A 26,929-nucleotide genomic window follows, 5' to 3' on the forward strand; every position below is an offset into this window, starting at 1 on the left:
TTATATCATAGGTCATTACGTTTCAGCCAGTTGCTATTGTATTAAGCCCTATAACTTTTTCATTAACGTTTAAGTGATATTTGTCTGAAGCATTTCTCCCAGAAGGAAATCTGATTTAATTTCAAAACATCAGGAGATGGAGACTCTACCACTTTCCTTCTTGGTTCATAGGAACATCGGTCGATAGGAGCATTGAATGGTCCAACAGTGTAACAGAGCAATGTAGTGTTTTCTAGCAGATAACTGTCTTCAGAATTAAAAATACATGCTGCCTTTTCCATTTGAATTTCCCTGGTTTCAGCTCCTACCACTGACTCTTGAGATACCTTTTCATTGCTAGTTCAAAGACCCCTTTTGCGCTTAGTCATCTCTTCCTGAGAAGATGCTTATATCCTTTAATTAAATCACCTCTGGATTTTCTTTTTGAAAGGCTAAATACATCATGCTCTTCATGGCTCTCGCTGAAATTATTTTTGAGGCCCTTGACTTAGCTTTGTGGCTCTACTTAATGCTAGGATTGATCTCACCAGTGCTGTCCTTACCCACTCCTCTTTCACTTAGGCATCCCAATGCAGGCACTGTTCCTTTTCTATTGCGATATCGCAAAGGGATTCCATATTTGGTTGCTGGTCTACTGCCACCCTTACACTTTCCTCCAAGGTAGTTCCCCACTTGTAGGTATGGTGTGTGTCCCTTGTTCCCTTATGTACAGTCATATGTAAAACCTTATTTTAATACATTTTTGTTTGAATGAGCCCAGCACAGCAAGTACTCACTTTATAAGACCGTCCTGTCAGCCTTCTCATCTGAGTTATCCACAGATTTTAAAAGTTGAGACTTTATATTTCTTTAAAATTATTGATGAAAGACTTTAACAGTAACAGGCGTTGTACCAGTCCCTGCAGAACGCAGATAAAAATGCTGCCATTCAATGCTTGTTCCCCTTAGACAATTTTTTTAGAACTGTCATTTAGACAATTCTTAATCCATTTAACATGTGCACTATTGATATTGTATAGTGCTAATTTTTTAATCAGACTGTCATGCAGCAATAAGTCAAATGCATTAAKAAAGTCTAAGTCTATTACATCCATGCTATTACATTCTGCATTTATTACAACTAGACTTGTAATTTCATCAGAGAATGAAATCGAGTTTGGCTGACAAGACCTATATTCCATAGAACCATGCTGACTGGCATTAATTATATGCCTATCTTCAACATTTTTTCTGCAGTTGAATGTCATATGAGATGTTCTTTTGTATTGTCCAGGGCCAATGTCAGACTAATCCTTTAGGTGATGTGGCTCATCCAGGTCTGTGATCTCTGCTCCGTCCTGGCCGACAAAGCAACACAACTCAAAACAGCGACATCCCGTATTGCGTATCACAGCCGAAGCAATTTCTGTAGCGCACAGAGATTTCTCCCAGTACAAAGGGTAAAGAAGCTGTCTGCTGACATCTGCAACAAATCACTGAAACGGTTTTTGAAGCTGAAATTCCTTTTGAACGGAATTAAATCAGCGGAAAACTCTCCAGTACTTAATGCAGTCCAACTGGGAACGGTGTTCAGTCCACAGGACCGGAGCAGAGCGGGTCCAAAGCAGCCGCTTCTGAAATGTTGGCAGTGTGGACACGGGGTTCCCGGGATTGACTCCTTCATTTTATAAACCCCCCTCCTACTGGGCAGCGCTTCTCACCCAGTGAAGACGTAGCCTGTAAGGGCAGTGAGAAAGATAGCAAAGATTCGTTCTCTCCTTTTGTCCTATAGGCTGTATAATTTCTTTGTTCCTTCTATGAGTTCTTCGACATACAGCTATTTTAAGAATAAAAATAGACAAAATAGCAGTAGTAATAGTCTGTCTCGAAAAATTCTGTTTGGTAGCTTACTATCAAAGAAAAATTACTGCCAAAGAACACATAGGAATTTAGTAAAGGAAAGTAAGAACTTTTTATAGCTGTACCATATCAACTGTACAGCCATACCATATAGCTGTACCATATATACCTGCAAATAGGGAAAAAATTAATTAGTTGTCATGTTGTGCAAATTTTTAGAAAAAAAGCAATATTCTTTGTTCAAACTGATAAATAATCTTCTTTATCTTCAAGCCATTCAACTAGTTTTACTGAAAAATATGGCAGCATTAGTCTGAAAAAATTATCAGTGACCAACGTTGTGTACCCCAATTTTCACTGTGACCTTTTAACCTCAGAATGGTAAAAAAAAAAAGTAACTGTGATAGTCACCAGAAATGCGTTTTCTAGCAGATTTGTTGTTTTATGAGCCATATAAATACTTTTAAAATTTTCATCTCCTGTGTAATTCTTATGACCTCTACTTAAACCAATAATACACTTCTAAAAATTTCTCTTCTTAGATGTATGCACAGTGTTGTAGCTGTGTTATGTTCTGTAGGCACTAGAACCAGGCATGATTTCCCGTGGTCCTTTTTCAGGCAGAAATTCTTAGAATTTAAGCAAAATTCTATTAAGATTCCCAGCTGCAGGATTGGCCCACAGTGATACGCTTGTTTTCTTGCTGTATAAGATTTACTTATATTTTAACACAGCTGTATAAAAGAACATGGATCACACTGAGAAGGTAAAGTGTTAAATTCTGTAAAGCAGCGAATCAGAAATCCATCATGGATACTGAGCCAAGCGTGTCCTCTAGTTCAACAGTGACAAAGTCACCGGAGTTATGGGAAATGCAAAGAAGGTAAAAAAATAGCAGGAACGTGTTAGGACCATTGTATACCTGATACATTTTCCAGTTTTCTTCCAAATAGTGGGAAGAAGCACCCCAAAAAACTGGGAAGGGGTCAGAAAGTCATCAGTGGTGGGAAGAGAATATATAGGGAATACAGAGGGAAGAATAAATAGGAGAATACGTAGGGTACTCTTTGCCAAAGACGGATGCAAAACTTTCCATGGGTTCAAGGGCGGATCGGACAAATATGTGCAAAAAAGATATATTGAGGGCAGGTAGACCATTTCAGGCTCAGGAAATTCTCCGAGCTGAAAATATAGGCTGGGAGAGTAGTCTGGAGATATATCACATATGCTTTTTTAACCCTTCCCTGGGCATCTGCTTGTGGCTGCAGCCGGAGACAGATACTCAGCTAGAGAGAGGCCGTGGATCTGAACCAGGACAGTCCCGTGTTCTAAAAGAGTCCAAAAAAGGAGTCAGTGTCCGACAGGGGGATTAATTAGAAAGATCGATCCGTTAAAAATGCTCAGAAAAGAGCTAAGGGATGACTTTATGGTATCTGTCTGCACAAAAAGATATTTAAATACATAAACTCAAGTAAGTAAAATGCCCGTTGTCTTTGTTTTTTATTGTTTGTTTTTTATTAAGTGAGAGGTATTAACCACTTGATAAGGTTACCTTGAATTTTGGGGGATTTTCTGTCCGTTTGGATTCTTTGAGTCAAGAACTATTGCTTTTCTAAGTACAAAATACGAGCCTGCTCCAGTGAAATTCTCTCATCTGTGTTAGGCAGGAGGTCAAATGAAATTACTATTACAGGCCCTTCTCCCCTTAAAAATCTATCAATCTGTGATTATTTCCATCCTTTTCACCTCCATTACTTTGAAGGTAGCAAAGTAGAAGTTAAGTAGATTGTTGAAACATGGGTTCTCAATTTTTGCTTATTTAACATGTTGCTATTTTAGGGAGAAAATGGAAATTTTATTATTGATAGCTACAGCATAATAAAAATTCCCAGGCTAGTTTGGAGGAACAGATGCTCAAAAGACTTCCTACTTTTTCATGTAATACTTTGCATATTCACTAGGGCCTAAGCTTTAGCTAGCACAAATTGTTTTTGCTCCAAAATCAATAAGCTCTGAAATCTGTATCAGCTGAGGACCTGTCACCCATTCCTTCCAATTATATTTAGACATTTACATTTATGTCAGAAAATGTATGAGAGAGACTGTTATGAAAAAAAGTGCATTGTGCCAAGGAAAAGGGAAGGAATATGCACAAAAGTAGAAGCTGAGGGACCGGCTCTTGGCTTCGGTGTTTTATGCAGTAGTGTTGGGCTGGAACCACTGAGAAGCTGAAGCTCTCAGGCCGTGCTGGCTCTGTCTATACTCTAGAGGAGCCTGATGGGCATGGTCTGACCACCGCCGTATTTCTAAATCTCAACCTCCAAAACTGGGTGGCTTGTCCATACTGCCCGTTGGGAGTTTTTCCTGGCCAGCGCTGAGCCTGGGAATTGCGCGGCTCAGTGCTGGTTGACCCAGGCCAGCATCACGCTGGCAATGAACAGTGTGGACGATCACGTCCTGGTGCCTGTGCCCTGGCGCTGTGATTTATCGGTACGGCCGCAGCCACAGTGGACTCGGCAGCTCTCAGTTGGGTTCCTACGTTACCTGTGTCGCACGTGGGAAGAGATGAATGCTTCAAAATGAGATTGCAAACAGGTAGCACATTGAGGCTTGCTGTTAAGGAAACCATTTAAAAACCTTCTGTGGAAAGAGCCTATTAATTTATTCCTTTCACAAGCTTTGGTGCCTCCTTCTTTACAAGACTTGGAGCCCTGTAGAGTATCTCCTGGAGTTAGGCCCTTTATTTCAGTGGGTAAAGAGAGGCAAGTCCTTTTCTGTTAAAGAAGTGGGGCAGGAATGCATAGTTTTGTCATTCCTCGGATTTTATAATGTATTCACCCAGGACTGGACTAGCTGGAGATGAAGCCCCCATTTCATGCAACGGTGCCCTAAGTGCTGGGTGAGTGGGTATTCGCAGGTGAGGTGCTCTCAAGCCATCCTTTTGAAGTTGATCCACTTTGCAGGAAATAATTAAATGCTTACTGGATCCAGCAAGTTGAAAAGAATGAGTACGCCTCTATAATCCGTTGGCTTGGGCACTCACCTGGGAGACGATTAAGTAGGTGAGACTCTAAACACTATTAGGAAGAAAAAAATTGAAAAGAAGCCCAGAGGTGTCGCTCAGATGTCTTTTTCCATTGCTCTTTATGGGAACGTTTTTGCCAGTTTGAATCCCCACTGAAAGAGCTCACTGTGGCTAATCCTCTGAGAGTGGCTATGTTTTCTAAGTGGGAAATGGATATAGGATAAACAGACAATCTGCCGCTGGCACACAGCCCTCTGCCACGGTGTAATAAAGTCTTATCATCTGCAGCTAGGTTCTTCTATGGCTAAGCTCACTCAGAAGTTGAAGGAGAACTGAGCACCATAACTGGAAATCCGATAACGGCAGCTATAAATAGAGGATTTTTATTTGCACATTTAACGGCAAATTAAATTACATTTAGAGATTCGATAAATTATTTTGAAAAACATGATTCAAACTTGGAGCTTTTTGGGGGAAGGCTTCTAAAAGTATTCATACTTGTTAAAACTTCTTGGAAGTTAAAGTGAAGCATGCTTTTGCTGTTGAATATTATAAATCAGCTAATTAAAAGCAGTAGGTGAGCTGAGGATACTACGACCTTCCGACTTAGCGTAAATGGGCCTTTAGTGAGAAAGTCTGAAAGAGGTACTGAGGTGAAGAGCTAAATATTCCTGAAAGAACAGACTCCATCACTGATCAGCTGTTCAGTGTTAGCCTGTTAAATTTCTCGTTAAAACAGACATGCAGCTTTTTCAAGGGCAAATGGGTTTATTGTTTCTCTTTGATTATTTTCTGCCCATTTGAAGAAATCAAGAGCAGTGGTTTGTTGTTGGATGCCTGCTGTTTTTTGGTGCTGTAGTGTCCCAAATGTCTGAAACCCAAACCCAGACATGATGTTTCTGTCTTCAGAGTCGAGCTTATGCTTGATGCAAAAAGTGACTTAAGAAGATAAATAGGGAGAGCCCAGCTTCAGCTTCCTTTTATCTGCTGCAGCAGAGTCATGTCCAGCACAGAGGAGCTGATAGTTTCTGCATATGACTTAGGGCAACCTCGGGGCATCTTTTGATTCCTCACGTTAAGGTATGTTGCAACTTCAGGGAGATTGTTCTTTTTTTTCCCTCCTCTGTCCCCTGCTACCATGTTCTCTCTGTGCTTTTTATGGTTAATCTGTCCCACATGAAGCCTTTTACCAATCTATTTGCTCATGTGGCCCCAGCTGATCGGTCCAATTTCCATTAAAATTATTGAGAAGTAGGTGTGCTCATCACAAATGACTAAGATTGTCCATAGGAGGAACAGTCACATCATGTTCTGAAAGAAAATCCACTAGATTGTAGAAAGGCTTTGAGGAAAAATTAGAGGTGAATCTAATAGGCCCAGCAGGCATTACCTCCTCGCTTTTCCTCTGAGGATGAATCTTGATTTTAAATATGCGTTGGTTCTAGCCGTCCGTTCACCACACATCTGAGGAATTTTTTCTTGAGGTCAGGCTGTAGTTCTCAGAGTAGCACTGTTATTTCCTTATTCAGAGAAAAAGAAGAAAGCTGATTCTTTGCACTTCTGGATTAGTCGGAGCAGACAGCATTGACAAGACGTAATTGCTGCTCCAATTGAGAGGTAAGATAATGCCTCTGTTGTTTGCAAGTTCTTTAAGAAAACTGTCTTGTGATCTAAACCTAGTTGTCTTAGACATGCAATTTGCTCCTGAGTGATAGGAACCTTTCATAAGGTTTGCATCAGCTTAAAAGAAAGAAACAGAAAAGTTAAAGTTAGGAGCCACTCCTTACTCTCTTTCTAGTTGCGTGATGTAGGCTTTCCAGAGCTGGACAAACGTGATTTCCATGTGCTCTCCTTCTTTAGCTCAAGCAACAACAAAACTTCAGACCTTGGCTTCAGCTAAGGCAAACACCAGTATCTTCCCTGGTGGCCCCTATGAAACCGTGAAGACTGTGATGAATTCCTCCCCTGATTCAAGCTGGCCATCAGTTTATGCCAGAATGTGGAAAGGCAATCTCACTTTATTATCGGGCCGATTATCTGTGGCTTGTATCTTTATTCTTATAAACGTATAATCCCTTTCTGTAAACCTGCCGTCAAACTCTGCCTTCAGATAGTGAGTGGATATGTTTGGCTTCAATAGTGGTGGTTCATGTGAAAGAGAAATTGGGCCGTCGTTTGCCTGGACATCATCCTCGTGGACAGGATGACATGGCTTTAGATACAGGTTACATGTAACTTGTACATTTTTGCCATATAATCTCAGCATATTTTTGTTGTATTGAAGCACTCTAGATAGGAACCAATTTGATTTTATCAGAATTTCCATGATGGACACATTGCAGGTATCAGAGATGTGTCCCCTTTTACTCCTCTGCATTCCAGACTAAATTTAATCCTAGTCTTTTAAATCTTTTTAAACCTTATCTTTTAAATTGCTTTTCATAGCTAACCCTCTGTGCCTCATTTTGGTTTTCTTCATTTCAGGTGGCCCAATTAACTGATATAATACTGTCATACTTTTCCCTGTTATATCTCTGTAATGTATATTAGCATCTCTTTTTTGTTGTTGTTGTTTCATTTCTCTTAGTATTGAATTGGCGTTTTCACTGAACTCTCCTCAATTACTCGTAGTCTCTGCTTTTCCTTGTTTGGTGACAGCTAATTCAGAAACCATCAACAGATCAGATTCAGCTGTTGGTTGTGCTGCTAGCAATCCAAGGCAATTCTGGGGAAATCGGTGTAAATGAAATCAAAATCTGGCCTAGTGGGATCAAGTAGCTTATTACATTCCCATAAAAAGGCAGAGCTGGCCATGCAGTTTACTTTTGCTTAGTATTTCCTTATGATTTAACTGAAGAGTGGGATATGTATTTTTTTCACTCATGCAGATATTATGCCAACAAAAAATGTCTGCACTTCTAAATTCTTGATATGTGCTACTGTAGCACTCAGAACAACGGAATTTGATCCTAACCGAGATGTCTGAACGCTCGTCAATCTAACTATCAAATAGTTAAAATGATGGATCAGGCCACACAATTTTCTTTCATGTTTTGTGAGGCTGGGTCTTTCAATACTATCAAGAGTAGGTAGACACATAAGCAATGAAAAAATAGTGCCTGTAAAGTAACAGAAATTAGAAATAATATATTTTAAGGTGCTGTAATGCATGCTTATCATCCCTGAACTTCATCTGCTATCGTAATGTTCAGTCCGATCTCTTTGATGTGCTTTGAAGCCCATTGGCATTCAGGGGGTTGGGTAATGTGGAATAGTTCAAAATCGTTTGTTTGATCTTATGTAGATAAGTCCTTGAAGTTTATTTTTTATATTCAATTATTTTACCCATTTCTTACCCAATGGCTGATGAAGTCCAGTTTCCTACCATCAAGATGATTTAGACATAATTTCTCATATTTTAATATTGTATTTAGAATAGAATATTTAAAGTTATTTTGCTAGGTGTCAATTACAAGTTTTTAAGAACTATTCAGTTTTTCCTGAAAGATGATAAATTACTGTCTTAACTAGCCAGAGAGACAATGAGTTTATCTCATGATGGCCTGGTCCAAGCTGGCAGATGTAGGCATGTTTATAAAAGAATCTGTAAAGAGGCTTGAGCCCAAATGCTGGAATATCAAAACACTATTTTTTTTTCAAAAAAACAAAAATAAAAAATAAAGGATTGTGCTTTGGATCTCAATATAAAAAGCTGGATATGCATGAGCTAATTCAACTAATACCATCAGATTTTATTTTGTCTTTTTAGGTAAAACTGGCCACACAGAGGCTGTACGAGTAGTATATCAGCCAGAAAACATCAGCTTTGAGAAACTGCTCAAGGTCTTCTGGGAGAATCATGACCCGACACAAGGTAGAGTGATGAGTGAGCCAGTATTTAATTATCTTACTAATTACAGCTGGGATAATTAGTGTTTGAGCTGTGTGGAAGAGATGAACCTTGAAATCACACTGGAGCTCAAGAATATGATTGCAGACATTTATTGACAGAGAAAGAGAGGGAGCGAGAGAATGAGCATACAGAAACCCACAACACCCCTCCTCCTTTACAGCTGCCTGGGCTGGGAAAATTCCCACAGAGAGGCACACCAGACAATAGAAATTTTTTTCAATTTTGATTATGACAATTTCTTCCGTAATGCTATCTTTTGTCTCCTAAATTAAAGCATATTTCACACAGCTTCAGAGTTGGCCATTTTATTTGTGCCGAGGACCTTTATCCCCCTTAAATTTGGGAGGGGGTGGTGTTTTTATATTTTTAAATGACTGCGAATATCTCTCATGATTAGAAAAAAAGGAACAAAAAGAGATAAAAGATGGGATGTAAAGGCAGCAGCATATTAGCTATTTGCCGCTTTCAAGTCTTTTGATTTAATTTATCTTTCTTGGAAGAGGCTTCATGATGGCATTACACACATCTGTGCAAACATAAATGGGAAACTGTGTTGAGAAAACATTTTACATGTTTATGTGGTTTCAATAAACATCATCCTTTCTACCATTTCCCAGAAATATTACACTCAGTCACTCATTTCAATTTTTTTAACAGCTATCCCAATTATGCCACTTGTTACTACATCTGGGAACCAAAAATGCAGATGATACCTACAGAATAGGATACCATCTTGGAAGTAGTAGCTCCGAGAAGGATCTAGGGGCTATTGTGGAGAAGTGCCTTCCAGTGAGCCCGCAGTGCAGTGCTGTAACAAAAGAGACTATTGCAACTCTTGCCTGTATGGAAAGGGGACCATCAGTCAGGGGTAGGGAAGCTATCTTCTGCATACAGAGTGAGTAAAATCCCAGTAAAATGGAGCGTTGTTTGCAGTTTCAGYGTTGACATGTCAAGAATGATATAGAGGTACTGCTGGGATTTCAAAGGAGGGACACAAAAGGGATACAGAGGCTAGAAAACTAACCTAATGCTGTGGATAAACACATTCAGCTGATTGAAGAGATATGACACTATGATCAAGTCAACTTTACAGGTACTTATGTGAGGAAAAGATACCTCATAGTGAGGTTGGCAAGGCAGCCACTGGTAAGCCATAGCAAGATCCAGTAGCTGGGAGCTGAGGTTTGAGAAGTTCCACCTTGAAATAAAACAGTTTTGCAGCTCTGAGGGTGATTAAATGTCAGAGTCTTTTTCCATCACTCAGTTTTGAGTCTTTAAGATGAGATCATTTCTCATTTTGAAAGAGGTGCTTGATTCAATTCATGAGAAGAAATTCCATGTTTGTGTGTCAGGTGTGATGGCCTCTACTGGGATCTGTTGATTTATGAGCCTTTCCCTCATCAACCCACTCCTTTGTAGTTGTATGTTCAGAACAATTTGTCTGCACCATCCTTGAAACACTTGCAGCTCTGCATTGATACAGCAGCTATCTTCAAATCGTGCTTCACGGCCTCAGTGGTTTGCTATATTTAGGTCTTTTTTTTTGTTCTTTTTTTCTGCAGCTTATCATAGATTGGCCATAATTGGAGGCTGGACATGTGTTTTGATATAGCAGAGAGAATCCTATTTCTAGATAAATGCTTCATGGGTCTTGCTCACATGCTGGGAGTCAGAGCTGATGGCCAGGACTATAGGATTTTTTTCACCTTCCAGGGCAGTATGACCTCTGCTAAAAAATCTGGGCATCTGACACCTATTCAGTGCTCTGCCGCTTCTGTAGTCTTGGCTTTGACAGTGTATATTTAGTCCCTGCTGGTGGCACACGTACAATAGGTCAGTCTCTAAAGGACTTCAGTGCTTTAGGCTGACTGAAGTACGTGTGCTGGATATAATGGGATCTGGGTGAGGTGTAATGGTTGTGATAAATAGGCCAGATCAGATGATCTCACGATTCCTTCTACTCTTAAAATGATGACTCTACATCTTTATATTCACCTTGCATTCTCACATAACTAAGGTTCAAAATAGTTCCAGTCTGTGCTTTCAGAAGGAGGTTGGATGCTGGCAGATGTGTGATTCACTCCTTGATTTCTGGCAACTGGGGAAACATCACCTAATTAGCCCGGGCACAGAGCCACACTAATATGGCTGTATTCCTTCTGGGATGTGAGCTGGTACCTCCATATAACACTGTGCTGTGTAGATACCCAAGCCATTCACAGCCATTGCAGGCATCTGCGTGGCACTGCAGTGCTTGGTGTAAGCATGCCTAAACCTTTATATAAGCTTGACTCAGTAGAATTTCCGAATGGTTCTTCCATAATAATTTGCAGAAAAAGAGGGCATCATTTTATCTATACAGCAGATGCCAGTTCCTGAAACCTTTGTATACTCTAGACTTGGCTGATGTGGACAGGTTTCTTTACCTATACATTTTTATGGATGTGTAATGCTAAACTCTGTTCAAGACCTTTGCAAAGCTCATCACATCTCTACCACCTTTCTTGAAATGAAGAAAACCTAACCCTCAAGGTCCCAATTTCAAATTCCTTTGTTTCTTCTTGTAAGATAGGGATGATCTGCTTAAATACCCTTTTCATGTTTGAGCAATTAGCAGTAGAAGTTCTATAAGATGGAAATGTTCCTTCACCTTTGTCTGTATCTACCCTTAGCCTTGAGTTTGCTGTGGGAAATGTGGTTTTATGTAAAGTTACTGAGAGTTATCTCTTTGACCTACACTATTTTTCTCCTTTCCTGAAACTCAAATGCGTGTGAAGTCTTATTTAGCCAGCCGTATGGGAATGCACTATTCAGACTGTCAAAGATGAGATTTTTGCTAAGCAGTTAAATTAGGAAGATTTCTTGTACATGAGATTCTGCACACTCACTGGATGAGTCCAATGTCTTATGTGGACAGAGAATGCTGGATTACTCAAATAGAGTGCTCACTCAAAAGTAGAAAATCTTTATTTGGGGCACTGTCTTATCTTTTCCTCATGGAATTTTCTAATTCTGCTGCAAAGACAAAACAAGTTCCAATGTCACTGAACATCAAGTATGGAAATATTTGTACATTTTGTTTCCGATTCTGTTGAAGGACTCTTCAAATATTGATCTAGATGGTACCAACTTGCTAAAGAGTACAGACTGGCAGTTCTATCATTCATTATCGTAAAAGCATATTAATGTTCAAATGTTTCCTGCATTCCAAACAATCGGACCTCCTGCCTTCAAGATGAAACTGGCATCTTGCTGGGATTCAAAGTTTCTCTGGGAGGCAGTCTGACTCTTGTTTGTCGACGTATTATGCAGAAGGCAACTGAAAAGCAGGAACCTTTGATCAAGTCAAACAGTCTGAGTTGAAAGAGATTCTCCCAGATGAGCATCTCCTAAGTATGGGACCCCGATAAAGTCATCCTTGACTATTAATTTAGGCTGTATTTTATAATTCATTACATTTGGGATGCTAAAAAAGCAACAAACAAACCCCTGGCTTCTGCCAAGTGGCATATGGTTGTCATCTCTGTTCAGCCTCTGATGCACAGATCAGCATTCCTTCCCTCCTAGGAATAATCTTATCTATAAGAGGATTGCTCTGTATAGCTCGGGAAGCGCTTGAGGTGGTTGCTTCTTTGTGACTGCTACAGAAAAAAAGAACGATTGTGATATGCTGCAGCTACTGCAAAAGAAGCATTTCCTGATCTTGCGGGAAATCAATCTGTGTGTCATTTTGTCTTTCTAAAGTTTATGGAGGCATAGGTCGGAGCTGTATTGCCCTGTTTTTGCAGTAAAGGTGACATTCTCAGAGCCTTCAGGATTTTTAAGCTATAAGCCTGACTGTCTCCTTTAAATTGTATCCTTACTGAATACGGCGGTTCTGCTGGCACCTCCACGCTGTGTGTCTAGGGGGATGTGGACTTTCAAACCATCAATCTGTCTGTGTTGTCCCTGAGCCACATAGTGCAGTTTCACAGTAGCTGTAAGGTAATTTTAGACTTAACCATATGGAAGAGGGCAATTTTAAGTCATCTACCTGACCTGTCTGTATGATACCGCCTCAGCCTTTGTGTTGGCACTGGCAATTGCAAAGTTCTCTGATCAAGCTGAAAACTAACCCGGCATGAAGTGAAATCAAATGTAGTTTTAAGCCAGGACTTGCACTGCCAGGAGCATGTTTGCTAGTGGGACCACCCTTCTGGCAGTAGCACTGTCCTAGGGTTTGTGAGCCAACTGGGAAACCCAACTTTGCRTACGTTCAGGGAGGAAGATGTCATATTTTATCCGATCAGAAAGTTTTGCCGTTATTTGTGGAGAGTCRGAAACTATTTCTCCAAACAGCTGGAAAAATCTATCTGATACTGGAGGGGTCTGTTTGTCACGGTGCAAAAGCCATTCCTGTAAAGTGCACTGCAGTTCCTAATGATCCTAACCCTGAGGTTGAAGTCTGACACGTGCCGGAGATTTCAGCCCGGTCTAAGGCAGCTTTAATGAAAGGCTCCTTGTTGCATCCGTAGCTGTACGAATCCTTTTAGCAGAAAACAAAACAAATGCTGTTTTCTTCTCTAAAATATGTTTGGGGCAAATGAGGAGTTCACTCTCCTCCTTACCCCTACTCTGTCTTGAGCAGGATCCAAAGCGGTTGCTTGTTTTGGTGGTTCTGCTCCCTGTCTTTATCAGGACTGCCTAATCCTTCCCAGCCCCCAAGAAGTAAGAGTTGCTACAACTACAGCCCTCTGGAGTGAGATTTTGTACCAAATCTTTCATTGCTGCTTCTGGCTTTTGTGAATTAGTGGAAGGAGCCAAGTGAACGTCAGGACGCTTTATAGTTTCGGCAGCCTTCTGACTGCGAGGTGAAGGGCAAAGGCGCCGAGGGCCACCGTGTCCCAAGGGGTTCTGGACATTTACTTTTAGGCTTCATTCTTTTAGKGTGAATATACAAAGAAGCAAAGTTACCAGTAAGCAATCTCATTTCTGCTGCTTTCTGTCATGAAGAAGTCCTTATCTTGCCTGTGTTTATACAGGAAATGTTAGCAGAACTGATGTTTTTCCAGCAGTTGAGGACCATCTGTACTACAACAAACTCATCACCTGCCAGACTCGTTCAGAACACCTCTTAGTCCATATGTCTTGTGCATCCACAATAAAGAAGAGATGTATGAGCCATTTCTCCTCCCTGTGACCTTCCAAACAGTTTGGCATTTAGCCTTAGTGCTGATACATGAATTCTCCAGATTAATATCTGCTTTTCTTTGTGCTGACCCATTTTAGTTGCAGAGGGTATATTTATTTCTCACCAGTTTTGAAGGACTGTACTTTTTTTAGACATTGCATAAGGAATCTATCATCTGCAAATAATTAAAATTAGACACTAGAAATGACATTGTATTGCTAATGAGCAGATGTGTCTACTTATACCAGTGGAAGAACAGCTGTACACATAAAAAATGCTACAGCGACCCTAAACCAGCATTATGTATTCTGCTACAGGCCTGTAACTTCATTTAGAGATTAAAGAACAGGAAAAAAGTAATCTCTCATGTAAAATATAACCATTTTTGATATTTTTTCACATTTCTGAGAGTCTGTTCCTTTTATATTTTGCACAGAAGTTGCAAGACTCAGATTAAAGCACAGAGCACCTTAGTCTTGTGTTTCAAATGTTATTAAGAGCCCTGATGGTTCCAGCATTATTGCAAGGTGTAACAAAAACAGTAGAAATGCAAAATCTGTTGTCACCAGACATATTAAATAGTATTCAAAATAGAATTATCAACCCCTCTGGGAGCCATTCTTGGTCCAATACTCCTCAATATTTTCATTAATGGCTCGGAGGATACAGTGGAGAGGATACTAATTAAATCTGTGGAAGAGACAATGCTAGGAGGCTCTTGGAGGAAAGGAATAAAACACAGCTTTGTGTTGATAAATTAAAAAAGCCATGGAAATCAATATGCTGAGATACAATAAAGATAAATGTACGTTGGTTCACGCAGGACTGAATACTCAACAATAGAAATATACACTATTTCAGTTGGTAGGAGAGCATTTGCAGCATCATCCATCTTTTTGGAATGGTCTAGGAATACCTGGAAAAGCCCTGACACTGCACGCACCTTCCGAGTCCTCATGAGTGTTACAGGGTGCCATTAACAGTTGCATTTTTGTGCAAAACAAGGCAAGAACACATGTTGTCACTGAGCACTGCTGACATAAAATCAGGCAATGATATCAGTGCCTAGTCTGGTAATCCTTTCATAAGAAAGTAGTCTTCTCTTTAAGACTTACAGACAACGTGGAACTGTAGTGCCACTCTGTTCTCCTCAGTAGAAGCAGGCTGGAAGCACAGGAAAGTTGTGGCCAAGCTTTCCGGAGTTGCTTGGAGCTATAAGGACAGCCAAGAAGAAAGATATGGGTCTCTTAAAGCATCCACAATGTCCTCTCTTACCTTCAGATCCTTCTAAATCCCTCTTTTGCCAATGACATCTCAATGGTGGGATATACTTGACTGATGTCTAGCCGCTACCTCAGCAACCAATTTAGTGGTTCCTTGCCCAYTGTCACCTCATAAATACCTGTGGTCTATACTTCTTGCAAAATAGCAAAAACACCCTGTACCAGTGGTGCGGTTAACGCTATTGCGCTTTGAGAATGCAACTTTCTTTCTTTCGTGAATTGAGATGCTCAATTTCAGCTGGCCTCCAGGATGTTATGTTGTTCCTCTTCTTTGTCCTTTCTCGAACTAAATATGCATTAAAAATAAATACTTATTATTAGACTGTTATGCGTCCCCAGGAATTTCAGCTGTCATGACCTAATTTGCATATTAGACTTTTTATTCAGATAAATTAGAATGGTCTTTTTCTGACCTATATTTCCAGTTTAGGAGCTGCTGTTTTTCCATATCACAGTGAGAAGCTGAGATTTGACTCTGCATCTTTTTAATGAAGGGGAGAGTTAGCTAGTGCAGTGGTTGCTGAGATAGCTGAATCGTTTGCATTATAAAATGAGCGGTGCTGAATCAATTCTGGCTCAAGGGCAAAAGTCCTTCTGGGCTCTGGYTTCTTCTTACCTTTAAAACCACTTTTAGCTTATTTATTTTATATATGATGCTGATGTGTTACCCAGTTCTCCAGAACTACTGAAGATTATCTTTTAGTATTGCTGCAGTCAGTAAAATGCTGCCCTAAAGATGAGAAAAACCATGGCATCAGTCTTTCTTACCACTGAAGATGACACTGTGACTCTTAGGCTGYGGGAAGCGTGCACCAATTACTCACAGAAAGGGATTCCTTTTGTACAGACCTTCTGCGTCGGCTGAGAACAAGTTTGGAAAATGCTTTTGTTCTATTGCAATCTACCTGGGGGTCATCTCTGGGTTATTTTGTAATTATAGCATAGCCGTGGTTCATTTTAATTCAGGCTTGTTGCTTTTTAATTTCTGAAGGAGAATCTGGACTTGTCAATGCTTGACTGTTTTCAGTAGTTTTCAAATATCCATAAAGTCAAAGGGTATGTGGTGTGAATAGCAGCAGCTAGATTTGCATGCATGTTTTTTTAGGATTAGAAAAGAGCAACTCAAGTCTCTTCCTGCAGCATTTTTTTGGACTGTTCCTAATGTTTATACAGTGAAAGCAATAGGCAAAGTTAAAACAAAATAATACCAAATGTTCTTTTCTTCTTCAGATAACCCACTTGTGAATTTATTGTGCTGGGGTCTAGAAATCTGAAGCAATGAAGCATGGCATCATTAATCATAGTTTATGGTGATTATTAGTAGGCTTTTAATCTTTGTTTTCATGTATAATTAGGTACAAGAGGTCAAAGCCAGCTCTCTTCTAAACAGCAATATTTTCAGTGAATGACTGTTTTTCCTCTGTCTGCAATTTTCTCTTGCATATTTATAAGAGCATACTTGTCTGTGCTTTGAGAGAGCAGTGTCCCATGAGTTTATCCGCTGATAAAAGCGAATGACAACRCTGTTATTTTTATTATCACTAATTATTTTTATTACTATTGCAGTAGCACCTGGTGGATCATAGCAGATTTAGATTCACAGTGCTAACGCATACTGAGACATGCCTAAATATAGGCAAAATATTAGTGAGCGGCAGACAAAAGGAGAGAAAGGAGAAGGCGCATAAAGGACACAATAACAAATCTGCGCAGTTCCATAGCCAAGCTCTGTGCAGTACCTGATGTGAATAGTTGTATTTCTTAATTATGTTTTCTCACATGACCAGCAGTTGTCCAGCTTTCTGTAAGCATCGCAACGGAGCTAGTCTATGAAGAAAAGTGTTTCATGTCCTCCAGTCTCGTGCAGATATCTCTGCTCTCTGCATTTACCCAGTGTTGAATAGTATCGGGATCTTGAGTCAGATTCATCTGGTCAGTGTAGACATGTCAGATTGGATCTAGTGTGAGATAAACCACCTAAATTTAGGTGTCTCCATAGGCATGGGGTGTGTCAGCTCCCATGGTAGTCAGTGGAGATCTAGTCAACCTGGTCAGTTGAATCTGGGAATGACTCAGCTCACCCTAAATTAGGCACCTGTGGTTGGTCACCTGTATCTGCCTCTAGGGGCAGGCTTTGGCCGCCTAAACCTAGAAGCTTAGTTTGAGCAGCTCCAAGATGTCTAAGATATTCACACAGACTTGTAGGCAGGACACAGGATTTATGAGAAAGCCTCAACCTTTTGGAGCAGCAGGATACATCACCGTGCCAAAAAGGTCACCGGGCCTCCATGGTTTGTCAGTTGACTCCCACCTGATGTCAACAGCGCAACTGTTAACTACTTAAGTCAAAATAAGTAGCTATAAATTCAGAATAACTCCAAAATAACTACTAAAATTCTGTAGTTAAAATTTATAGATTGCAATGTAATGAACAGGGACTTTACAKTCAAAACTTTATAGCACTGTGTCTTGCAGTTATCTATTTCGAATTCTGTATGAGCTAATAGGGAAACTGGCTATCTGTTCATTTGTTCCCTTAATGAAATACTGTTGCGTTTTGGAACGTATATAGAAACAATATATTAAATTATGGGTTACCAGGAATATAGACAAGTACAATTATTAACCATTATTTTCTTAGGAATTATTCATAACTACGTACATTGAACCTTGGCATGAAAACCAAGCTTAAAATCTTCGTACTTAGTATAACTGATTATACCCGTGATTATAAACCACAGTAGAGTAGCCTAGTAGCAATCCAGTAGCCCAAGCTGGCTTGGACAATCTTTCAAAACTGATTTTGAGAACCAGAGGCTACCAATATCGCTAGATATTCCATAGGGGACTGTCCTCCCAGGACTGTCACTCTGTATTTCTACTTCGTTTTTAAGATTCGAGAAGCCTGTAAGTCAAGATGTGTTGGCTGCATCAACAAGTATTGTTAAAAGATTTCACTTCTGTCCTGCGTTCGTCCTACCCTGAGACAGATTTTTAAGGGAAAGCATCTCTGAAAGGGCCTAGTGTCCCCTGTTTATGACAAAGGAAGTCTAAACACTTGTCTAAAACTAGTCATTTAACTTTTGATTAAATATAAGTATAAAAGGGATCCTACAATAAGTTCAGATGCCATTAAGGATTGCTCATGTATATATTCACCGTTCCATTTGCCTGTACTATGCGCTACTGCTAAAGAGGTAGTTTGAATTAGTAATTAAAAATTAATTAAAAATCCTGTCTGCCAGTAACATTTAATACTTATACTTTGTGACTCTCTTATAAAAAGCTAATCTATGGTTTTATGTGGGCTCAGGTAGATCACGCACTTTGTTCAAACGTCAAAGGGCATTCAAAAATGCATTAAAGCAGTGTTATGTCTGAATGAACTAATAAATAACAAAGCGTATAGGGAACTCTTCTCTCAAACAATGTCTCCATTTGGACTTTCTACTTGTGTGAAATATTTGAACTATCTTGAGCAGCCATTTGATGTGTTTTATAGCTATGAAATAATAATTCTAGGAACGAGGAAAGGGACTGATTAGAGATAGGTCTGAGCTTGGTATACCACTGCCCCTTCTTGAGGGCAGAGTCATATTCTAATAACAGTACGACCCTGCACACACAGTTCTGCAAGCAAAATACTTTTTCCCACCTGCGCTGGTAAATGATTCTTCCCTCTCTTCTGCAGCAATGAAAGGAATTGGGGTTTTTTGAGCTCTCAAAGGAGGTAAACAACACCTTTCTGAAGCAGATCCATACCTCCAGTGAGCTCCTTTTCCATTACTTCTTCTCATGGGAAAAGGTTGGGTGGTAGACTTGTCACTAGGGCTACAGGGTGATGTTGAGACCACCTCCTTTTAGCCCAACTTCATGGGACCTCTTTTCTCAGCACTGCCTTCTCTGGGCTCACAAATCCCTTTGAACCCCTTCTACAACTCTGCCCTCTGGTAAAGAGGGAATCCAGGTATCATGTACTGGGTGGCAGAGACCAGAGCCAAGCCTGGCCACACAGAGGAAGAGACATTACTGCATTGCAGGTCCTGCAAAATCATGGTAATGTCGGTGTTTTATAATACTGCTCATTTTCACTGTTATTTTGGTTTTGTTGTAGCAGCATATTGCCTATCAATGGTGGGAACAGGCGAGATACCTTGTCGCTACAAACTGGTGGCAGCACTTCATCCCCCAGACTGCAATATTGCTGGAGGTGTCCCATTCTCACARAAAGCCTTTGCTAAAAGGGTGGTGGAGTTTGTTCTCCTGTGTCTCCATCTCTCTGAAGAATCTCCTAAAAAGCTTCTCTCTGCCTAAAGAGCTGCTGTTGCTTTGCACAGTGAGCGGCGTACATTGATCGCCATCAGCAGTGCTTATTTACACCAGCATCGGCAATCTTAAGGGAATGAGTTTGTTGTGGAGGTTTTGTCCTTGGAGGTATTCAAAACCCAACTGGACACGGCCCTGGGCAACCTGCTCTAGGTGACCCAGCCTGAGCAGGGCGTTGGACTAGATGATCTCCAGAGGTCCCTGCCAACCTCAGCGAGTCTGTGATTCTGTTTCAGCTTCAATGCTGCATCAGAAATCCTGGAATCTTGTGGTTTGATGAAGATTCATGACAAAAAAATGTACTTTTCGCCAGCTACTTTTGCAACTGGAGTGAATAAATTGTGCAAAACAAATGAGCATTTTTTATCTTTAACAAGCAAATTAATGTAACGTAATGTTCCAAGTATATATGCAAGTCAGAGTTTATAGGGAGAGAGAAGGTCTTGACAGACCAAATGATACAGGTGAAAAAAACAGATAAGCTTTTGGTTCTTCAGTTTACACGAACCTTTTATAAGTTCAAGTGAATGTAATCATTAGAGCTCGTTGTTAAGAAGGCTGCTAGTGGTTATTCCAGTACTGAGTGTGATAATTTAAGGGCTGGGTGTGGTACTGTTTTTGAATACAATAATAATTTATGAGAATGTAGATTATAAACAGTTTCCCAGTATGAATGAAGAGTTCTGATCTGATATGTTTTGTTCTGTGTTCTTTATACACACATGTAAATACTACGGTAAAATCAAGGATATTCAGGATCATGCCTTGGACTAGAAAATGCACCAGCACCTGCTATTACACGAGTGAAATGGAATAATGTTTTTATTCTCCTCCAGCTTCATAAGAGTTGTCCTGTAGGTTCCTCCTTGGCACTAAAAAACACATGTACTGAAAACTTTGTAAGTTTTGTGGTCTATTAACAATATAAAAGTTTTCTTTAAATCTGTACAAACTCCATAATATATTGTAACCTTCCGAAGAAACTCTTTTATATTTCATTTATCCTTTCTGCACCCCAGAATCTTGAAAATCACCAAGAATCCTCAATCCATAGCACTGTAACTAACAGCTTTTCTATTAACATATTTCTTCTTTCATCATATGCTATAGAGGGTTTTACTTTCCCTTGGCAACTTTTAAACTGTGTAGATGTAATCATTACAGTGAGCGATGACATCAGGCCAGCGTGACATGGTGCAATTGATTTTTACTAAATAATTATATGATGAGTTGGAGGAAGGAATTTTATTAGTCTTAACTCAGCAAGCATTGATTGGGGAAAAGAAAACGACCAATCAGTGTATCAGGTTTCTGCAGGTATAAGAAAATAAGTGACAGCTACAGAAAAGTCTATAAATCACAGAAGAAATTATGATAAAAATAAGAGTTAGGAACTGCCCTTTAAAATTTCACTGGGCAGCACAGAAGAGAGTAACAGACCAGAGTCATTTATCTCCATTATGCTTGGGATCCTCTGAGAACAGCAAGGTTGAAGAATGATGCCATTACATTTTTTTTATTATTTTTAAATGGAGAGAAGATAAGGAGTGTTGTATAAGTATTACTTTCAAGTCATTAGAGAGGGTTGAGTCTTCAGAATAAGTCCCTGATTTAGCCAATAAAATAAATGAAGTCTATTTTGCTTTAGCCTTCTATAGGCGTTATATTCAAAAAACACTGTTTTGAAAGGTTCTGCTTGTTTGCAATAAATTCTCCATCTCTGAAGCAAGAAATATGTAATACTGGGAAATATGTGTTTTTATTAATGCTGTGGATGTTTCTGTTTGTTATTGACCTTAAGATACTGTGGAGCTAGGAAGGACAATGACCACTCAAACTGTAGCATAACAGCATGGGAATTCTTTAAAGGGACAACTCTTTGGCTCCAGCCAAGAAGCCACAGTAGCCTTGACAAGGTATAGAAACCGTGCAGGAAGAAGCACCGATCAGCTGAATAGAAGAAGGGAAGTTCTCATGTATTCCGATCAYTCAGATCAAAGGAGAGCTAGTATTTGCTCTTGATCCCAAAGAAAATGACCAAAGACAAAAACTAAGTCATTCCTACCCAGGTGCTTCAGAGARTATTAAAGTGTAGGTAAGAGGACTTCTTGTGATTCTAGAGCCATTTCTTTGACTGTTATCTACATTTTGACAAACCATAGTTTCTCCAGCGGCAGTCTCTGTGTGTTGCATGGCACTCCAGACCATGAATTTATTTATTTTTTTTCCAGTATCTGGGGTATCATACACAACTCCCCGTCCTTTCCATCTGCTRTCCTGTGGCCACAAAACTTTGTTTCTCTTAGCTACCATACCAGTCAGAGCAAGTGCTCAGCTCTTTGGGACACTATTTCATTCACTGATGTTCTACTCTTTGCTGCCACATTGGGGTAATTTTATAGTCTCCATAGTGGTCCAGACTGAGAACCACTGAGGTGCTTTAGTCAGGCAAAATGAAATTCCTAAGCATAATCCATGCCCAAGATAAAAGCACATTTAGAGCTCCAAATGCCCTCATGCTTACTAATTCTATGGAGAGAGCAAGAGCTTACAAGGACTGGCTGGTGCTCACACAGGCATTGCGCTTTGGGCTTACACTCCTTGGCGCTGGGCAGCCTCGTGCAAAAACACGTACTTTTGTATTGTGCCGAAGAGAAGCAAACTATATGTTCTTCTATCAGGTCTAAAATCAGCCCCTCTATCRAAACATCTCTTTGGAGAGAGTTTGGTAAGGCTTTTCTCAGCTTGACTGTGCATTATCTTTGCTGATTTTCTTTGCCTCAGATATCAACAGCAAGTGTCAGTCTTTCAGCCCCAGGGTATGTTTGTTCCTGTTGCTGTTGGATGTGTTCATCATCAGCTGGTCAGGGAGACAGAGATTCACCTTACTGCCAGTTACTCTCTTGCTCCCTTGTCATTTGTAAGGTACAGCCAGATGAAACAGGGTGGTCTTGCCAACCCTGGGCTGGCTAAGGTGGTTCTGGTGTCAGAGCCTCCTGCAGGACCCACCATGGAGCGCAAGAACTTGCCTTTGCTCTGGAACTCCTAACRCCAGCTACAAGTCACTTGGACTTCTGCTTCTTCTGCCTCAAGGCACAGGCACAGGGTAGCCCTAGAAAGTCTGCCTGGTCATCTCTAGTTATAGAGATTTGGATCAGCACTAGGARCAATTCCTCTGGGTGTGCTTTTGTGACCAAGCGGACCAGCTCTGATGGGGGACATAAGATGACATTCTGCTTGAAGGCTTCTGGTAGCTTTTTCTAATACTACCTACTGGAGAAGACATGGCTCTTGATGACTCAGTGTACTGCTGATGAAGGATTTCTCAGTATTTTCTCATTCTGTCGTTGTGAAGTTTCTGAAAGGGTTGGTGAAGGTTGGTCTTTCTGTCAGAGAACTTATCTGTCAGTGTAAACATATTGTCTTAACGTCTGTAAGAGGCAGCCTGGTTGTCACTCAGCCCAGAAAGAAAAGAAGGTTCGGGTCCTAGTAACAGATTCCCCATATRTATGAGGGATAGAGTTGTGCTCTGGATCTGCCCTAAATTTTATCCTTAAATTGGCACTGGGATTTCAGCTGAGCCTGACAAGAACTGAGAGGGAGGAAAACATCCTGCCCAATGTATGACAGCATGCATACTTCGCAGCAGAGGCAGAAACATTATAGGTCCCTTTAGATACCATTATGGAAAAAAAATCTCCACTTAACAGTAGTTCTTTGCAGGTTATACACAGAGAAAGAATTGAAGACGTCTTGCAGAAGAACAGTTGCAGGCAATCAGCATTCCCCTGTCGAGAAAATCTGCTGCTCTGAAGATGTTCAGCTGATGTTCTGCAGAAATTATTCCTTCTTTCAGCAGTGAAGATTACGAAAGTCCTGATTCAGTTCTTTGATCTGGAATTAGAGCAAAATCAGATACTTCTCTCAAAAATGGAGTTTGTTACAAGTGGAAAAATTACTTCTTCTTTAAGAGTGCAAAGTTCTCATTCTTAGAAATATGTTTCTAGAGAATTTCTAAGGGAAATCTTATCTTGAAATACATTCATTACTGATTACTGTTTGCAACAGATAACAGTATTGAAAGATATTTAACGTGTTTAAGTTAAGTCCTGTTGAATTACATGAGAACTTGTAGGCAAGGTGAATGACTTGGAGCACATGGAGATTATTTGTGTTTTGGTCACCATAAGCTGAGTGAGTGTGTCTACCTTTTCATGTCGACATATCAGGCTAGATTTGGGTTTTAGTTGTAACATTATAAACTTAGAATAAAATCCTTGACTTCAGTGGAACCATTTTGGCGCACGGAAGATCAGACATTGGCTCGCTGCCTCAGCAGAAAACTTGCTGCGAGTCTACTGCGTATTCTGTGTAGCTAGAATCAGCGGCAGCGGTGTTARCAAACTCTGATAAGAAAGGCTTTTGATTTTGTAGTAAGCAATATCTTCTAATACCTTTAGCATCTTTATTAAATTCATTAGTCGTATTTTTGCATTCCTGTCTGAGGCCTAATGTGTATAATTGTAATATTATGTTAACTGGGAGAGACAGAATGTCAGCAAGCACAGACAAAGAAAGAAAGACGTTTCACGGAAGGAAGAARAGTTAACGACAGATGACACTGTGGAATTTGTAGATAGCCAAGCAGAGATCATTGCTGATTTAGTAGACTTTCTTTCAGACGAAGACAAGATTGTTAAGCTCAATCATCGTACCGCATTTTTTTAGTAAATTAAATTTCTTGCCTTGTTTGTTACTCATTGGGTTAGTGGATTTCAACAAATAAGAGTTGCCAGAGGGCTTTAAAAAATCAGTGATGGACCCTTGAGAAGTAAGTTTGCACATGTGAAGTAGATTACAAATAACAGCAGCAGCAGTGGCATTTGATTATGTTTATACGCATAGAATTTATTGTATTTTACTGGCCTGTAGTCTATGTGGCATAGTCAGACAATGCATTAGCTATTTATTGCTGGAGATTTTGGTACAAATTGATTTAAATTACAAATGAAAATAAATGAGATTTTAGCTTAGATGATTGGTCACATGAAAGCCACACTTCTGGGCAATACCGACAGTTCCTGTTCAGTCTTTTTTGTAGCTAGCAGATGGTGTTACAATGCAAGCCAAGACTTCAAGGCTAGGAGGGACCGTTATTATCACGGTCTAACCTCCTGCGTAGCTTTAACTTAATAATTTCATCGCTGAGTCATATCTGCTCTTTGAGCTATGGAATGTCTTTGGGGGAAATATTTAGCCTTGATGTGAGGACCTCAAGAAATGGATGTGTCTTTACGTAGATTGTTCCAGTGATTAGCTCTTTTCACTATTTGAATGTCATACGCCTTCTTTCTCATCTGGATTTGTATACTTTGTCTTTCGAATGCTCTACCTACTTCATGCATTTTTGACAAAACAAAGAGCCTTCCCACTCTCAGGTCATCTTCCTGTGTAGATGTTTGTGAATCAGAATCAATTCTCCTCTTAACCTTCTCTTCAATAAATTAATTAAGCCGACCACTATGCTATTACTATTTAATGGTGCCCTTTGCATATATTATTTAATCTTGTTTATCTTCTCACTCAGAACACCATGCGCAAGAGCTCATGCTAATCTCCTACTCTTGAAGTGCCTGATAGAAACTGGCATCATCCTCCATTTACAGTGAAACTACAGTGATGCTCCATTTACAGAGATTTTTGTGATCTGCTCCCTGGTCAGTTGTTAGGTAGTTTGTTGAGCAATAAATAGATTTATAGAATGCTAATGCTTAAGTACAAACATCAATCAAGCCTATACTGGCAAAACTGATGCTTTACTGCTCTGTAGTTATTTTATGCCTAACCATTCAGTAGCACCATCTTTTTAATATCTCCCTGCCACCTGTAAATAACTCTCAAAGAAATGAGCAAGTTATTGTCTGCCTTGCAGACCACACTATTAAGTATTGATGAAGAACATAGTTATAGTTCCTATCTATAATAATATAACTTTTTACCTCTTAAAAAATAACCTAAATTATCTGAAAACTCCACAACATTTTTTAGAGTCGCGTTTACTTATATATACTGTTGATCACGGAAAGGGCTTTTCATTCAAATGCATCTAAAATATTTCTGCATCTTTCAGTTCATAAATATTTTAGCCAGGTTTCAATTGTTTTATTGTACTGTGCTTTAAGCCAATTATCTTCTGTTTCCTTAGAAAGTTCAAGAGGGATAACAGTTTTCATGATTTAATATTTTGGTGGTAGCATCTTCGCCCCCTTCCTCAGTATGACAGATCTTTTTCCATGATATGCCCTTTGCTAGTGGGGGCATCAGCACCTGCAGGTGTTGTCTGTATTTTCTCCATAGTCCTGACACGTGGTGCTAACCTTCAAAGTGGCTTCTATAGGCCAATGGCAGTAAAAGGCAAATCCCAATGATTTCCGGTTTGTCTTCAGTTGCAAGCATTAGGGAGGAGTCTGCTTGTTTGAGTCTGTTGCTTCAGAAATGAAAGGCATTCCTGATTTTTCAGTCACCCAAGTTCACTTCAAACACCAGACAGACTGAAACTGAAAACAGATTTTACTACAAGAAAGCAAAAAGTTATATTCTTGAATGCAAAATTGAGAACAAGGTTGTGAAAGATGGAAATAAGACATTCTTAATGTTAAAGGTCCTCTCCAAGACTGTTTGGTTTTATGGAAAGACCTGCAGCAGTCCTGGCTTACAGAATTGCTGCCTCCAGTGATGTGCTCTGCCATGAGACAGCTCTCCCTGCACTGTCCTGGCTCAACTATTTGCAGCATCAGGCTATGAACTGGACATGGAAAAAGGTGTGGATGCACAAAATAAGCATTCTTTGGAGGAAGAGAGCTGTCTTACAGCTCCATCTGTTCCCTGATCTCACTCACACCATGGACGTTCAAACCAACATGCCGGCACAGGACTGGACACGAGGGAGTGGGAATGGACAGTGAGGAGAGGCAGCAATGCCTTCGGCCAGCGTAGCTGCCTRGCGCTGCCCAGCACCAAACCGTATCTGGCCTGACAACCTAAGGGAATATCATCTAGTAAATTTTCCGTCCTGTTTGGCCCATTATTTTACAGTTTCTTAGGTAGAATCTAGCCTTCATTTTGCAAATTTGTGAATGAACAGCCATTTGTACAAGTAGTCTTCTGAAGAGATTGCATGTATCAGCAAAAAAGGGGCTAATCCTTAACCAAAATTAATTGTTTATGGTATGATTTCTGAGAGTTACTGGGTATCAACAACTAGATTTTGTTTTCATAATGTTCAATATAAACAGTATTATATGGTTTTGCCATCCAAATTATCACACACAGGTTGCAAGAAAATTTAGGAGTAGAGATTACTTATATACCTT

At 39.9% G+C, this 26,929-nt stretch overlaps 1 protein-coding gene across 1 annotated transcript in view; it reads left to right on the forward strand.

Annotated features, from left to right (window-relative positions):
* The window catches only part of MSRA (methionine sulfoxide reductase A), a 297,336-nt gene that overhangs the window by 176,674 nt on the left and 93,733 nt on the right, over window positions 1–26,929 (forward strand). Inside the window, exon 4 of the mRNA XM_026080621.1 lies at window positions 8,634–8,738. Coding sequence (XP_025936406.1) covers window positions 8,634–8,738 — 105 coding nt within the window. The remainder of the gene's footprint in view (window positions 1–8,633; window positions 8,739–26,929) is intronic.

Source organism: Apteryx rowi, unplaced genomic scaffold (genome assembly GCF_003343035.1).
Source record: "Apteryx rowi isolate R43461 unplaced genomic scaffold, aptRow1 scaffold_528, whole genome shotgun sequence".
Lineage (NCBI taxonomy): Eukaryota > Metazoa > Chordata > Aves > Apterygiformes > Apterygidae > Apteryx > Apteryx rowi.